Source organism: Peromyscus leucopus, chromosome 5 (genome assembly GCF_004664715.2).
Source record: "Peromyscus leucopus breed LL Stock chromosome 5, UCI_PerLeu_2.1, whole genome shotgun sequence".
In the NCBI taxonomy this organism is placed as follows: Eukaryota; Metazoa; Chordata; class Mammalia; order Rodentia; family Cricetidae; genus Peromyscus; species Peromyscus leucopus.
The window spans coordinates 581,776-599,523 of NC_051067.1; the positions used below are offsets into that span (position 1 = coordinate 581,776).

The window sequence follows — 17,748 nt, forward strand, 5'->3', positions numbered from 1 at the left end:
CACTTAAGACCCAGCTTTGTTGTGGGCTAAAAAAGCTTTCCACCCCGCAGATTTTAATCTAAAACTCTTAAGACTAAAAAAAGGAGGGTTGGGTGGATATTCCGCAGCAGACCTTTGCTCCCGAGCCTATCTTACTGGACCAAGGCACCACAGGGACACCCACCCTCCAGGGAGGAGCTCTTCCTCGGCCCCTGGCGATCACCCAGCTGGACAGGTTAGGACCCGCGGCGTCACGCGCCTGGAGTCCCGCAGGCTCCGCCCTGAGGCAGGCACAGCCAATGATGGTGCGGGGGCGGGCGCTGCCGGGGCCGCAGCCTGGGAGGCTTTAAAGCCAGAGCCCAGGGCAGCTCCGCCAGATTTTCGGACCTCAGCGACCTCCCAGGAGCTGAGTCTGCGGAGTCCTTGTAAGTATCTGGCCGCCCCAGGTGAGTGACCCCAGCGGGCCTAAACGCTGCGCGAGCGGGTATAGGAAGGAAAATGGAGCGTCTGGGGACCACAGCATCTGCAACCGGTTCTGGGGACCTCAGGATGGGCCAGGACCTCGGGGTAGGGGTGGTCCCTCGGCCTCCGCGGAGGGACGGGCCTGTGTTGCCGAGCGGGGTCGTCGTCAGGCCGCGAGACTCCGGGCCTGACCGGACCCGAAGGGGCAGCAGGACCCCTTCAAGCCGGTCACGGGCCCAGGGCTCCCTGTGCCGCCATAACACCCGTGGGCGGTGGCTACGAAGGCAGAGCGGACGTCAAGCCCCCGGCCCGGCCCAGCCTGGACCCTAACCGGAACCAGGATCACCCAGGGAGGTATCGCCGGAGGCTTCAGTTCTGGAAAGTCAGTTCTCCAGCTGTGCATTACTTAAAGTGTGAGATGGCACCCTACCTGTAGGGACTCCTGATCCCCATTTGAGGTCACAAAATACTGTCAGTAAATAACCTGGACCAAGTTGCCCTCTTAGGTTTATGAGGAGACTCAAGACTATTGTGGCACTATAATGGAAAAGAGTTTATCCCAGTTCCTATGCCACTTACTTGGCAGGTTTTCATTTCAACAGCCGAATCGAATAACTTTCAAAGATTAATTCCTGGCTTGTTTTTCTCCACTCAACACCCACACTTCTTAACATGTGGAAAGACATTTCTGCTTTGATAAAGTGATTTTAACTATTTTAAATAAACTGGTTTGCTGCTGGGCTGGTGGCTCAAGACTAAATTCCCAGCGCTTGAGAGATGGGGCCAAATAAGAGTTCAAAGCCAGCCTGAACTACATGAGACCCTGTCTATAAAAGAAAAAGGCTTTGTTGGATTCTCATTTCCTCTTCTTTTCCTTCCCTAGGTATTTGAACCATGAATCTTTTACTCCTCCTGGCTATCCTGTGCTTGGGAACAGCCTTAGGCATTCCAAAATTTAATCAAACATTTGATGCCCAGTGGCACCAGTGGAAGTCCACATACAGAAGGCTGTATGGCACGGTTTGTAACATTCACAGCGTCGGCAAGAACGGTCCTCCTTGCTCTTGGAAGTTTATAGCCAGAGTAGTCTCTAGAAGCCAGCTCTTAGCAGGAATAGCCCAATCACATACCCATTGTGAACAGAATAGAGCACAAATATCTCTGTTGTGTGCTTTGGGGAGGAAGAATGCTTTCCAGAGTGTATAGCTCTCCCTGTTACAATAGGTCCGCTTGGTCAGGAGGATTGGATTTTTTAAAGACTTTTTTATTTTAATATGTATGTATGTATATGTGTGTGTGTGTGTATGAGTGTTTTGCTTGCATTTATGTCTGTGTATCATGTGCATCCTTGAACTAGAGTTATGAACGGTTGTGATCTATATGAGATGCTGAGAATTAAACCTGGGTCCTCCATGAGAACAAGCGGTTTTAACCACTGAGCCATCTCTCCAGGCCCCTAGCCAACTCCCTTTGGGGGGGAGACAGGGTCTCACTATTAACTCTTACTGTCCTGGAACTCACTGGAGACCAGCCTTGAACTCAGATTCACTTGCCTCTGCCTCCCCAGTGCTGAGAGTAAAGACATGTGTCAGCATACCTGGCTTCCCCTGGATTTTTAGCAAAAATAAAAACTGCCAGTTCCATGTTTGCTTTTAGAATGAGGAAGAATGGAGGAGAGCAGTGTGGGAGAAGAATATGAAAATGATCCAGCTTCACAATGGGGAATACAGTGAGGGGAAGCATGGCTTCACCATGGAGATGAATGCCTTTGGTGACATGGTAAGTGTGACATGATGCAGACTCTCTGTACCTTCTCCATTTTCTTTTTACAAAGCTATCTCACCTTTTCAACTTTTTGTTTGCATTTCCTGGAAGACCAATGAGGAGTTCCGGCAGTTGGTGAATGGCTATAAACACCAGAAGCACAGGAAGGGGAAGGTATTTCAGGAGCCTCTGCTGTTTCAGGTCCCCAAGTCTGTGGACTGGAGAGAAAAAGGTTGTGTGACTCCCATAAAGAATCAGGTATGAGGGCTGGGAGAAGTCTCAGTTGTACGAGCATGAGGACCTGAGGTTGATCCCCAGAGTCCGCACTTGGAAGAGAAAGTCAATGTGGTAGCTCTTATAATGCCAGTGAGTAGGAAGCAAGACAGACAGATAGGTTCCCAGGGCTTACTGGCCCACCAGCCTGGTCAAATCAATGAGTTCCAGCTAAATAAAATTAAGACAGCCTGTCTCAGAAAACAGGGTAGATAGTGACTGAGGCAATAATACCCAAGGTTGGCCTCTGGCATACATACATACCTACCCCTTCCCCGTAAAGAATCAGGTGTGACCCTGCCTGGTTCATACCTTCTCCTGCATAAAGGCCATGGAGGAATTGGAGTTTGCTTTGCTATAATGCAGTGTGATATGCGAGTTCTTATTATTCCTTGGAGGTTTTATACACTCAGCCCCTGACATCCCCTTGTCAACCATACCAACACCCCCAACAAGTCCCCATCCCACCCTCAAGTCTTTTCCTTCTGTAGCCCATGGAGTTTAACCAGGGCCACCCACCTGCTGTGCACAGGGCATGACATAGCTGTCCCCCCACTAGAGCATGGTCCACTCTTCACTGACGTCACTGAAGATGGTTTCCCTCCCCCAGTAGTCATCAACTGCCAGTAGCTCCTGAGAGGGGCCAGGCCCTGTTAGACCCTCTCTCTGTTCTCTGTGCGTTAGCCTTGACCCCATGCAGTATTCTGATCTGTCTGATCCTTGGTGTATTACACCTTTGGAGCATGAATGAAACAGGATCTCACTATAGAGTCTAGCCTGGCCTTGAACTCAGAATCCTCTTGCCTTAATCTCCCGGGTGGATTTCAGGCATATATGGCCACACCCAGCTTCCTGTTTACTATTTTTAAGGCATGCATATGTAAAAGCTGTTGGCTGTCTTTGTCTTGTAAACCACTGATCTCTTTCTCTTTTCAGGGCCAATGTGGTTCTTGTTGGGCATTTAGTGCGACTGGGGCCCTAGAAGGACAGATGTGCCTTAAGACTGGCACACTCGTCTCACTGAGTGAGCAGAACCTCGTGGACTGTTCTCAGGCTGAAGGCAATCAGGGCTGCAATGGTGGCCTGATGGATTATGCCTTCCAGTATGTTTTTAACAACAAAGGTCTGGATTCAGAGGAGTCCTATCCCTATGAAGGAAAGGTAATTGATTTATTTCATCTTTGTTTCAGAAAAGGAAACATTACCAGACCGGTTTTCAGAGTTTGTACTTTGTGGGTAACTAACTAACAGCATTCTGTTTCGAGGGATGGTTTTTGAGTATTGACCTAACATTGTGAGCTGCACATCACAGTGTTTTGTTTCTAGAACTCATGTTCTAAAAAGTAAACAGTTAATGATCAAGTCTCTCCTTTAACTTTCAAAGGATGGAACTTGTAAGTACAGACCTGAGTTTTCTGCAGCTAATGACACAGGCTACGTGGATATCCCTCAGCTGGAGAAGGCCCTTATGAAGGCTGTGGCACTTGTGGGGCCTATTGCTGTCGCTATAGATGCCAGCCATCCGTCTTTCCAGTTCTACAGTAAAGGTAATTGTTAGAATTAGTGCCACCCTGCCTTTATGATGAGTTTTGCTTCCCAAGACTGTTGGAATTTTGAGTCTGCATTTAATGGGCAGATGTTTCTATTTGACTGATTAGGCATTTTCAAGGTTTATCTTATTTAATTATGTTGGGGGTGTGCATGTAAGTGCAGGTACCCTCAGAGTCCTGAAGCATCAGATCCCCTGGATCTGGACTAAGAGGCAATTAATTGTAAGCCACCTAATATGGTACTAGGTTCCCTACAGAGCAGGGAATACCTTTAACTGCTGTGCCATCTCTCAGCACCCTCTTGGGGGATGAATGTGTCTATGCATGCATATGGGGTTAGAGGACAACTTGCAGGAGTCAGTTCTTTTCACTGTGTGTGGCCTCAGAATCAAACTCAGGCCCTGAGCCTTCTTGTTTTGTTTTGTTTTGTTTTTTTCAAGACAGGGTTTCTCTGTGTAGCTTTGCGCCTTTCCTGGAACTCACTTTGTAGACCAGGTTGGCTTTGAACTCACAGAGATCCGAACTCACAGAGATCTGCCTGCCTCTTCTGGGATTAAAGGAGTGCAGCCACCACCTCCCGGCTCAGCCCTGAGCCTTCTTAACAAGCACCTTTACTGGTTGAGCCATCTTACCATCTGAATATTTAAATATTGTGAATTGCTTCTATAGATAGAACCTAATTTACCTAACTCTTTCTCCAATAGCTGGATCTTTCTCCAAAAGATTTCTTACTGCTATAATTAGGACTTTTAGGGGTCTGTTGTTCAGTTGTAGGGGGGAGGGGAGAGAAAGCTTGCTCATTGATAAGCTTTGTCTTTAGATTTAAAAGTAGCAGGGGTTATGGTAATTGGTATGCTAGTAGATAAGCATACCAATACCAGTGCTAAGACCAAGATATCTAACACAAGATACATGGTTCTCAAAATTTCTTACCATGCTGGGATTAGAGTGGGATAGTTTGGCATTAAAGGTTTTTTTTTTTTTTCTTCTTATCTTTGTGAAACATTTTCTTAATCTTTTTTTTCCTTTTTTATTTTACATACTAACCAGTTTCCCCTCCCTCCTCTCCTCCCATTTTCTTCCCCCACCTCCCTTCTTACCCCCACATCTACTCCTCCTCCTTCTCCATTCTGATGGAATAAAGTCTCCCTTGGGAATCCACAAAGCATATCAAGTTATAGCAGGACCAAGCTTCTCCCCCCTGCATCAAGGCTGCACAGGACATCCCAACATGGGGAATAGGTTCCAAAGAGCCAGCTCATACATCAGGGACTAGGTAGAAAATAGGTCCTGACACCACAGGCTTTAAAACAATAGAATTTTTTTAATTGAGATAAGAATGTAGTTCGGTCAATAGTGTTTCCTAGCATTCTTGAAGCCCTGATTCGGTCCCAGCACCACATGAGCCAGGTGTTGTAATTCATTTATGTAGTCCCAGCACTCAGGAGGCAGAGGCAGGAAAACCAAGCAATCAAGTGTAGCTAGAGTTTTTCTGCCTGGCTCATAGTCAAGACAAATCTCTCTCACCTGTCAGTTTCACAGCCGTTCAGCCCCAACCAAGTAAACACAGAAACTTACATTGCTTATAAACTGTATGGCCGCAGCAGGCTTCTTGTCTATTTCTATCTTAAATTAACCCATTCCTATTAGTCTAGACCTTGCCACATGGTTCATGGCTTACCGGTATCTTAACATCTTCTCATGGCGGTGGCTGGCAGTGTCTGTCTGACTCAGCCTTCCACTTCCCAGAATTCTCTCTGCTTGTCCCACCTATACTTCCTGCCTGGCTACTGGCCAATCAGTGCTTTATTTATTAACCTCTCAGAGCAACACATTAGAAATACAGAGCATCCCACAGCAATCAAGCCCATCCTTGGATACATAGCAAGTTGGAGAGCAGCTTGGACTCAGTATTTGAGATAGGATTTTATTATTGTCCCCCTGGCCGGCCTAGAACTCTCCATGTAGACCAGGCTGGCCTTAGAGACCTGTCTCTGCTATGCTGGGAGTAAGGCATGCACCACCTTACCAAGCATCGCCACTACCATTTTTTAATTAGTATCTTCTACAGAATTGGAATCTGTGACATTGTGGGGGACAGGGTGGGTCACTGTCCTATGGTGATTGGAACCTCTCACCCAGTGTTCATTTAACTGCCAGGCATTTACTATGAACCGAATTGCAGCAGCCAGGAACTTGACCACGGGGTTCTGGTGATTGGCTATGGATATGAAGGGACAGATTCAAATAAGAATAGATTTTGGATTGCCAAGAACAGGTAAGATTCTAAATGTTGTATTTCAAATTGAAAAGAGAGTTCTTGGGGGAGGGGGGTCAATATTTCAATGCCAGTCAAATTATAAAATCCTGGAAGTCTTTCTCACATTTAGAGTGAAGGATTTGTGTTTAAGATTCTGAACTAAGCTTGTTGGGGAGATTCATACATATTTGTAATATTGAATTTCCAAATTTGGCCCCAAAATTAAAATAAGGCTATGAGACCTGTGTGATTTTAGCCTGCTTTTCTTTTTCTAGTTTTCAGCAAGAGATGGCCAGCAGAAACCTTAGCACATGTGCTTCCCTGTGTTATCTGCATTTTGTTCTCAGCTCTCACCAGCCTTAAAACCTGTCAGAATTAAGTCTCCCAGCTAGTTATTTTTCATTGAGATATAGCATAACATTGAACGTGGAGACACAGCATTCTATTAAAATCCCAGTTTGCCTCATTTTCCTTTTAAAAGTTAAGAGGGTACTAAGGATGTAGCCCAGTTGGTAAAATGCTTGCCTAGAATATGCAGAAGCCTGTGTTCAGTCTCCAGCACCACGTAAAACCTAGTGTGGTGGGCGTGCCTGTATCCCAACACTGATGAAGGAAGGAGATCCAACAATTCAAGGGCATCCTCTTTTAGAGAATTAGTGAGGCTAATCTTGGCTACACAGAACCCTGTCTCAAAATAAGTGAGGGGCTGAGGCAATGACTCTGTGGACAAAGTACTTGCCACTCAGTCATGAGGACCTGTGTTTGGCTCCCCAGCACCCACATATAAGCCATGTACTATAACTACTGTACCCCCAGTGCTGGGCGGTTGAGGGGATGTCAGTTCCAGGTTCAGTGAGAGATCCTGTCTCAAAAAAGTAAAAGAATGCTAGAGGAAAGCACGAGCATCTACCTATAGTTTCCACAGTTAGACCGACAGGAATGAGTGCTCTGTATAGTTTATGTGTAGATCTTGGAGCACTCAGAGCTAACTACGTGTTAATTATTAATCACTCTCATTTCCTTGAATCTCTTTCAGCTGGGGTGATGAATGGGGCATGAAAGGCTTCTTCCATATAGCCAAAGACAGGAACAACCACTGTGGAATTGCCACTGCTGCCAGCTATCCTACCGTGAAATGATGGAAAGTGGTAATTACAGACTCACAGACACTACGGAATTTAATCTTAAAATTGACCAAACCCTTATTGAGACCATAGTACTTGAATCATTGAAGATCCAAGTCATGATTTGAATTCTGTGACATTTTTACATGGTTAAATGTTACCACTACTTAAACTACTCTTATAAACAGCTTTATAATATTGAACACTCATTGCTTAATTCCAAGTCTGGAATATTTGTTTTATAAAGGATGTATAAAGCTTTCTTTAGCTTTTGAAAATAAATTTTAGTTCAGTGTGTAAAGGTGGAACTTCTTTTTGTAATGTGTCGAGAAATGTTTGGGACTAAAGACTGGCTCAGGGTGTCGTTGTACAGTATGAAAAGGCTAACAGGTGCTGCTGAGGCCTTCTGGTTTTAAGGATACATAGACTTTTTTCCATCAGCTTCCCATCAGGTATATGTAGGTGAATCTAGCTTATGGGATAATTGGGTTTGGGGGATTTTAGGAGATTTTGGTGTGTGTGTGTGTGTGTGTTAGATGCAATACATTTGTGGGACAGAGAACAACTTGGAGGAGTTCATTCTTCTACAGTGTTGGTTTTAGGGATTAAAATCAGGCTGTCAGGCTGGCTAAAGTGCCTTTTAACACAGCCATCTTGCCAGCCCCACTAGTTTTAAGTGGCATATAATTACATGTGTTTATGAAATACAGTATAATGTTTTGATACATGTATAATATGAAATGATTAAATAGAGCTAATAAGCTCACCTCATTTATCACTTCTTTATTTAACTTTTTTAGCTGTTCTTAAAGTACACAGTATATTACTATTAGAGACAGTCTTATTATGTAGCCTAGACTGGTCTTTTAAACCCATGATCCCCTCCTTCAGCCTTCTAAGGGCTAAAGTAACAAGCATGTGTTGTTATACTCAGTCTCGTCTTGTATCTGGCAAAACTTAACAAATTCAGAAGAATAAGAGCAAATTGTTCTACACAGTGGTTCTCAAACTCCCTAATGTTGTGACTCTTTTAATATAGTTCCTCATGTTGTGATGACCTCCAACCATAAAATTATGTTCATTGCTACTTCATAAGTATAATTTTGCTACTGTTATGAATCATAATGTAAATATTTTTGGAGACAGGTTTGCCAAAGGAGTCTTGAACCACAGACTGTTCTAGAGAGTGAGCAGACATGCAGATGCAGATGTGTGGGTTTTCTATGTTAGGAGGTTGCTCTGCTGACTAGAAGGGGGTTAGGTGATGAAGCTCTGAGGGGCTGGGGAAGCTCCTTACATTACAGATGAAGACCACGATGCTGCAAAGACCAGACACAGTGGGTTGCCAGGATACTAGGCTTTGTCATGTCACCTCAGCTGATATCCACCTCATGCTACCAGGATTGGCAACAATACATTGAACAGTTGTGATTAACATATCTCAGGTTTTGGTAACATGGAGAAGTGTGTTCAAGGTCCATGTGAAATCAGCTGAGACCACAAAAGTTGCTCTCGGGCTTTGGAAGATGACTGAGAAACCATGAGGGAAGGACAGGCCAGAAGTCTCTAGGCCAAATAAGCATCAGTAACCTAATCCCTGACTTAAAATAAACTTGGAATGGAATAAAATAGACTGACATAGTTACACAGCCAGAAAGTGTGACTAAACCGGTATTTTATTTTTGTAGTGTAGTTGATGCTTGGTTTGTTTGTTTTTTTAAGACAGGGTCTCTATAGGCCTGGCTGTCCTGAAGCTCTTTAGACCAGGCTGGCCACAAACTCAGAAATACACATACCTCTGCCTTCCAGTTGCTGGGGTTAAAGACCTACACCATGACACCCAGCAGTATTTTCTTGTTTAAAAGATAGTGAAAATATCCCTACATTCTGGGAGCCAAATGTTTGTGCAAGTGTAAAATGTATAAGACCTACGTCTGTCCCCAGTCAAATAAGGAAATGCGAGTGATAACCTGGTGAAATACTTACCAAAGCCATAAGCTATTGTAAAGGAAATGGGTGCTGAGGAACAGGCATGAGATACTGTGAGGTGACCTTAGTTCACAGCCATCTACCAGACTGCATTTTTCTAAAAAAGAGTTTCTGTTCATTGATTTTTTGAGACAAGGTCTCTCTATAACCATTGCTATCCCAGAACTCTTAAGTAGACTTCTCTGGCCTCAGATTCAGAGGTCTGCCTGCCTCTGCCTACCTGGTGCTGATATTAAAGACACGATGTGCCACAAATGCCCAGTGCTTAATTTTCTTTAATTTTTTTTATTATACATTTATTTTGAGGGGGGATATGTGTGTGTTCACATACATTTGTGCATGTGGAGGTTGGAGGACAAGGTGTGGGAGTCACTTCTCTCTTACCATATAGGTGCCAAGGATTAAAATCATTATTATGCTTAGCAACAAGTCCTTCACTCTCAGAATCATTGGGGCATGAAATCTGCTGAGCTGTGTAACACGAATTCTAGTTGCTCTTAATAATAAACATCCGGAGTCACATATAGGGGTAAATGCTGAAAGATCAGAGAAGTAAAGGAGCCAGCCAAGGTCACCTCTTACCTCCACGATGACTCAGACTGAAAAAGAGTTGAGCTCCTGTCTCCATCCTTATCCCCTACTCTCTCTGCTCAGCCATATCACTGCCTGTCTGTTGTCTATACAGACCTCTATGGTTAGCTAATGGTTAGCTCCACTTTCTGATCTTCAGGCAAGCTTTAGTTGTTAGAACACAAACAAAATATCACATTTCCCTCTGCAGTAAGTACAATAACTATATACAATATATACAGGCAATAACTACATCAACAATGCCTTAGTCCATAAACATTTGACAAATTCAGAGAAAATACTCCATTGTCTATGCTATTTTGGTGAGTCCAGAAGGTTTTACCTAATTTACTTTCTAGTCTAACTTGCATTACCAAACTAAATTTAACGTCTCTCAGATATATATATATATATATATATATATATATATACATATATATATATATATATATACATATATATATATATATACACACACACACACACACACTATATTTACAACTCTTTAATGAGTTTCTTTTCTGAGTCTGCTAACAAAGGAAACTATAACTATAAAGTCTTCAACTCCATCATAGACCAGAGAAGGAAATATTACCTGAGTAACCAGGAAGTACAAGCAGGTGACTTCCAAACAAAATGAGATGACAGAAAAGGCTGGCTGCCTGGACAGTCAACCAAAGTTCCTCTGTAATGCTGGGGCATCAATCTTCAGCCTACAGGCCTAGAATATAAGACAGACTTGTGTGAAACAGAATTTTTGAAGGACTGTCCTGCCTTTTCTTGGCAAGGTTTGGCAGTCACTCTTGTGTCCTGCCTGTCCAATTTGGACAGCATACGGTCAGCAGTTGAGACGAGCACTTCCGTGCCCAGTCGCTAACCTTTGCTACAAAGAAACTGAATTCCTTGGGGAGTTCCTTTGCCCTTCTTTTCTGAAGTAGATTGGTGCTGCCAGGAGCAGACATGTCTCATTGTGAAAAAAAGAACCAATGTTATTAAAACATCTTAGATACCATAGTTTGTAGATCTCTGAAGTGTTTGAAGATGACTTGTCTATCTAAAAATATATCTCTGACCTTGAAAACATACTTAATATGACTACAAGTTCGATTGTATGTTACTGATTACCAACCTGCATTTCCTAATTCTAAATAGTTGGTAATAATAACTTTCAAGGACTGTTAAATGAGCTGTATAGGTACAATACCTTGAACAAAACTAGAAATGTGTATACAGTATGTTCTAGCAAAAATGACCTTAAATTTGTATCAGTAAACAAAGATCCATATCAATGTAAAATATTTAAGACTATTACTTGCTCTTTTGGTTTAAAAGTAGATTCAGTAATCCACCTTTTTATCCTATTTCTATATCACCCCCTTTTTCTTTTCAGTTAGATTCAATAATCTGCCTTTATATCCTTTCATATCTATATCCCCCCCCTTTTTTTTTTCAGAAGAACCCTGAATCTAAACTCCTTGGTACAACTTTTTTCCTGACCATTACCAATAATAACTTGTAACCAACCACCCTAAACAATGACAACTATCCATAACCCACTGAATGATCAAAAACCACCCTCCCTACCTCTTGGGAATGTGGGCATTGTGTTCTTAAAATTACTTCCTGCTGTCTGGGGGCAACAACATCTTTAGGGGATCCTGAAAAGAAAAATTAGGGTTAATTGTCCAGTCTAGGAGAGGTAGCTGTATCATTTGTTATCCAGTCTCTGCATAATGCTAAAGTGCAGGGCTTGTCTCAAGTACTGGCTAGAGTAGTCTGTGAGGCTAGATCATCTCATCTCAAAATTGTCCTGAGCAGTTTGTAGTCCAAAGCTGATCTTTAGGGAGTGTTTGTCAGCTTAGTGGCGATATCATATTGCAAGTGGAATCATCGTTGTGGGGCCCCATTCTTTTGGAGACTTCAAAGATCACTGTTAGGCATGGTCATGGTTCACTGCAGAAAACTTAAACATTTTAAATGTCCTATGCAGCAGATCTTGAAGAGGTTGAAGAACCTTAATTTGTTACATACATTCAGAGTACAAAAATTTAATTCCTAGATAACTGATAAGAGACTCAAACAAGATCATGTACAGGAAGATAGATAAAACTTTTTTTCTAGAATTAGTACTCTATATGATCAATATCATGACAAAAGTTAAAGTATATAAATCTTCTAAATTTTGAGATAATATTTATACCTTCAAAGTATTAAAGAGTCAAAATCAAACCAAAGGATTGAGATTAGTGGCAATAGAATAGTCCCTAAATTTTAGTTTTTCTTCTGACCCATACCAGGTGGCTCTTATGACATGAGAAAGAAATTTTTGGATTTTACTTTAACAAGCATGCTTGGGTTTAGAGAAGGTGAGAGCCACACTCCAGCTCCAAAGCTGGCTTTAATTTTCAATCGGATTAGGACTACAAAAAGATCATTTATTTGTGTTTTGTGTCTGTAGAGAACAGCAGAAAAAAAAACAGGAAGATTTATGAAATTTTAATCATGTTGGTGATATGATATATCAATAGAACAATTTATTCTTTTTCTTGGGGCATTTTTTGTTTCTGGATGATTTGATTTGTCCTTTTTCTTCACATGTCTCATTTGTTCAGTGATCTTCAGATTCCTTAGTTGGATGACTTCATTCTCCTGAAAAGACAAAAACAAACCCTGCCCCAACCCTAACTTTGGGGAGATTCCCTTTTGTCAAGTAATAGCTGATCAAATGAAAAGCTTTTGTTAGTTTTAAAAGTTTTAAAGTTAGTTTAGATTGAATTACCATGCTGGTTGATGAACTGTCACATCTTCTATTCAAGAGGTCTTCCTTGTTAAAATCTAATCTTTATCAATTTTGATGGCATCCATAGCTTTTATTCTCCTGTGGAAACAAAAGCAAAACATTATCCCCATGTAACATATATCCTGGTTTCCATTCTGATGTCAGCACATCCTTAAAGTATACAGGCTGATTTAACTCTGTAGTTTTTTCTATTATCTGACATCTCTCTGCAGCTATTGTTCCTTTCTCATTAACATTTAGAAAATTTAAAGTTAATAAAGCATTATTCAATCTATCTCTGGGGTCTTTATTACCCCTTTCTGTTTATTTAGCATATCCTTTAGAGTTCGATTTGCCCTTTAGGATGGTGTGGTATACCTATAATATGCTTTATATTGTAATAAGCAAAAAACTGTTTCATTTTACTAGAGACATATGATGGAGCATTGTCTTACTTTGTACAGGTATCCCCATGATGACCATGACTTCTAATAGATGTGTAATTACAGAATCAGCCTTTTTGGAACTCAAAGCAGTTGCCCATTAAAATCCTGAATAGGTATCAGTGATGTGGTGTATATATTTTAATTTTCCAAATTCTATAAAATGAAACACATTCATCTGCCAGATTTCATTCCTTTGAGTACCTTTTGGGTTACATCCTGTAGGTTGTGGAGTGTGGTTGTATAAAAAGAGCAAGTAAGGGGTTGGGGATTTAGCTCAGTGGTAGAGCGCTTGCCTAGCAAGAGCAAGGCCCTGGCTGAGTTCAGTCCTCAGCTCCAGGGGCTAAAAAAAAGAAATGTTGGCTCATGCTTTTAAAGCCCAGCACTGGGGAGGCAGAGCCAGGCGAATCTCTTAAGTTCGAGGCCAGCCTGGTTTGCAGAGTGAGATCCAGGACAGGCACCAAAGCTACACGGAGAAACCCTGTCTCAAAAAACAAACAAACAAACAAAAACAAATTAAAAAAAAAAAAACAAGTAGGACATTTCCTTGTAATTTCCTTGGCTTGTTGCCAAGTGATCTAAAAATCCTTCTTTGAACCCATACTATTGACATGTTTTTCTATGAAATCTGAGGCCTCCAACACATTTACTATCAATAGTTGAACAATTTCTTCATTACCTTGTACTAGAGAGCCTATCAGAACCATATGGTATCTGATATGTGTTATAAGGGATGATTTCTATATCTGATTATTTCTTGTAGCTAAATAACAAAGTTAATTCTGACTCATCAGGAATAAATTCAGCAGTTTCAATGTGTAAAACAACTTTCTGCATACTGAGAGTCAGTAAAAACGTTAAGGGGGACTGTAAAATCCATTAATATCATTAGAATAGCATATAATTATGACCTTTGGACACAATCATAAGGGCTTTGAGCCACTTAAATTTCCTGACTTATAACCTGCCTTTCCTGATTTGTTTGCATCAGAATATAACGTAGGGGCTCCAGATATTGATGTTCCCTGTACAATGTGAGGAAGAATCCAGTTAGTTCTCTTTATAAATTTGATTCACTTTCTGCCCATAATTTGACAATTTCATCATTACTTTTTTAAAAAGGTACTAAAATTTCTGCTAGGTCTATTCCTGCTAATTGATAAAGTCTCAATTTTCTTTTGAGAATCAACTCAGAGCCCTGTTCCACATAAGTTTTTAATTATTTACTCTGTTTATGTGATAAAAAGATCCATTCTAAGATAATATCTTCCCTCTGAATTAATATTCCTCTAGGAGAATGCATAGAGTGTAAGATAACCAGAATGAAATCAAGCTCAGGATCCAAACTATCCACATGTGCATCCTGTAATTTCTTTTCCACCAAAGCCAGTTCTCTCAGGTTCAGCTGATAATTCTCTTGGACTATTTAATTCCTTGTCACCTTTTAAGGTTAGAAACAAATTACTCAGTTCTTGATTTTTTTTACTCCAATAGTGGGCCATAGATACCAATGTCTCCCAGCAATCTTTCAAAGTCATTAAGATGTAGTAGAATATTATTTTAAGGTGTGTTACTTCTGTTTATGTTCATCTGTTTAACTGTGAAGCTGTGTTACTGTGCCTGTGTAAAACACCTGATGGTTAATAAAGAACTGGCCAATAACAAGGCAGGATAAAAATGGGCGGGGCTGTCAGGTAGAGAGTATAAACAGGAGAAATCTGGAAAGAGGAATCTAAGATCTAGGAGCCAGAGAAGGAAAAGGACTCAAAGGGCCAGCCACCTAGCCACACAGCAAGCCATGGAGTAAGAGTAAGATACAGAAGAGACCATGAAAGCCAAGAGGCAAAAGATAGGTGGAATAATTTAAGTTAAGGAAAGCTGGCTAGAAACTAAGCCAAGCTAAGCCAGGCATTCATAAGTAATAATAAGCCTCCATGTATGATTTATTTGGAAGCTGGATGTCAGGCCCCCCAGAAGAGAGCAAAACCCTCCAACAACATTAATAGTCTGTACTTAATCTCCCCTAGTTTGCACCTTTTGGGGTTGATTTTTTTTGTATCCTAAGTAATTAATAGAATCGCCTCTTCATATTTTTTTGGAGCAAATTGTAATCTCCAACAATGCAATTTTTTTCTACTCCTTCAAACATTCTTTCTAAAGTATCTACATTTGTGTCAGCTAGCAAAATGTCATCCATATAACAGTAAACTATATATTGATGAAACTGCTTACTTATCATTTCCAACAGCTGATATACAAAATAGTGACACAGAATGGGGCTATTTAACATTGTTTATGGGAGAACCCTCCATTGATATCTCTCAACAGGCTGAGAATTATTAGACATAGGCACTGTAAGGGCAAATTTTTTCTCTCTTTCTTGCAAGGTTATAGTGAAGAAACAATCTTTTAAATCAATAACTATAAGAGGCCATCCTTTAGAGAGCCCATTGGCTGAATCACTTTATTAACAGCTCTTAGGTCTGTTACCATTCTCCACTTACCAGATTTCTTTTTAATAACAAATACAGGAGAATTCCAAGAACTGGTTGATTCTTCAATATGCTGAGCATTTAGCTGCTCCTGTACCAGCTGTTCTAAGACCTGTAGTTTCTCTGTTGTTAAAGGCCATTGTTCAGCCCATACAGTTTTGTCAACCATTTTAAAGGTAGGATTGTTGGTGCCTTTGAAAGATCAGCAGCTATTGTGCCCTGTTCTTTTACAACCTGAGTGGTCAGTGATTGTTCTTTATAATACCTTCTAATATTTTCCCCCAAAATATATGTTAATTTATGGTTTGTTTCTGAGATTGGAAGAATGTTAATCTGAGTATTCCATTGCTGTAACAAATCACATCCCCATAAATTCATTGCTATATTAGCCACATGAGGCTTTAATTTTCCTCTCTGTTCTTTTGGCCCTATACATTCAATCCATCTTCTGCTCTGTTTTACCTGAGATAACATTCCAATCCCTAAAAGCTGAGAAGAGGTCAATTTGAATGCCAAGATTCTGGTGCAATTATTGCTACATCTGCACCTATGTCTATAAGACCTTCAATGATGTCATTTATTCCTATTTTTAATTTTAGTCTTTGTTCTTTTATAGAAGTTTGCCAATATATTTGCTTTACAGTTTCTCCTGATTTTTTTTCCTAAGGCTCTTCTATCATCCAGAGCAGTATTTTTTTTTTTTTACAATAGGCATTAGGTTCTTTAATTGATCTGGGAAGGAGTTTCCTCCATGATGACCAGAAATAACTGAACTGAATTTGACATGGGGGCCTGTGAGAGGGCCCTCAAGGTGTTTCCCAATGGCAAAGGGTTACCTTGAGTGTCTCTTGTTGATCTACATTCACTAGTTCACTGTCTCCCTTCTGCATACTTCAGAAGGGAGGGGCATTCTGTTTGGATTATTAGAAAAAGCATTGTTCCTAGGAATGCCTTTTTACAATCTTTTTTTTTTTGTGACCTTGTTTGCCACAATTGAAACACTTGACATTTCAATTTTTATGAGATTCAATGTTGACCGTATCTTGGATCTGTTCTGCTAAGGATGCTAATCTTGCCTTTAACAACCTAATTACCCTTTTGCATCCATTGTGCATTAGCATTTTCAAAGGTCAGAGATTCAATTACTACTTGCCTAGCTTCTGAATTTGGTATCATTCTAGTTACTGCTGAAATCAGTCTTAGTAAGAAATCAGTAAAGGTTTCTTCTGGGCCCTGTATAACTTAGTAAATAACTCAGTTTTCTTTCCTACTTCTTCAGTTCTGTGCCAAGCATTCAAAACTGCTGCATGGCATAAAGCCAGGGTGTAGTCTTCATATAGAGATTGGCTTTCTACTTTAGCATAATCTCCCTCTCCAAGAAGTTGGTTGTAGGCAGAAGTTTCTGTTCTGCCGACAACTCCCAAATACTTAGCAGCCACTTCCCAAATTACCACAGAGAAGCTTATATTAATTATAACTGCTCAGCCATTATCTCAGGCTTATTACTGACTAGATCCTACACTTAAATTAACCCATAATTCTTATGTATGTTCAGCCATGAGGCTCGGTACCTTTTCTCAGTCTGGCATGCTCATCTTGCTTCCTCTGTGTCTGGCTGATGACTCCTCACTCCACCCTTCCTTTTCCCAGCATTCTCTTAGTCTGCTCGCCCCGCCTATACTTCCTACCTGGCTACTTGTCAATCAGCATTTTATTAAACCAATGCAAGTGACAATTTTTTACAGTGTACAAGAGCATTATCCCACAGCAGTTGGTCTTGGGAGATTTTTATACCTCTAGCTCTACTTCACTGTTCAATAGTCCTAGTCTCATCTTTCCACCAGGTCCTCCACTGTAATTGAGGACCAGGCTCCAAGACTGCTATAACCAAGTCTCTCCAGTCTTGAGAGATAATTCTATTACAAGTTCACCATGAGTTCAACAACTGCTTCAAAAAAAGGTGAATGCATGCCGTAGAGACCAGCACTTCCTTGAGTTTCCTTAAATCTAATATTTCCATAGGAATCCATTCAGCTCTTACACAGCCTTGAGGATATCTATCA

The 17,748-nt window shown here is 41.0% G+C and overlaps 1 protein-coding gene across 2 annotated transcripts; it reads left to right on the top strand.

Moving 5' to 3' along the window:
• Positions 1 to 300: 300 nt before the first annotated feature.
• LOC114708419 (procathepsin L) lies at positions 301 to 7,713 on the top strand. 2 transcript variants are annotated; one of them, XM_028891685.2, is made up of 8 exons: positions 301 to 404; positions 1,325 to 1,461; positions 2,098 to 2,220; positions 2,317 to 2,463; positions 3,415 to 3,639; positions 3,863 to 4,025; positions 6,189 to 6,306; positions 7,325 to 7,713. In XM_028891685.2, exons 2-8 carry the CDS (start codon positions 1,336 to 1,338, stop codon positions 7,425 to 7,427), a joined length of 1,005 nt encoding a protein of 334 aa, XP_028747518.1. In that variant the 5' UTR covers positions 301 to 404; positions 1,325 to 1,335; the 3' UTR covers positions 7,428 to 7,713. The 2 variants fall into 2 exon arrangements, with proteins under 2 accessions (XP_028747518.1, XP_028747519.1); XM_028891686.2 differs by having other exon boundaries at positions 345 to 425.
• Positions 7,714 to 17,748: the final 10,035 nt, after the last annotated feature.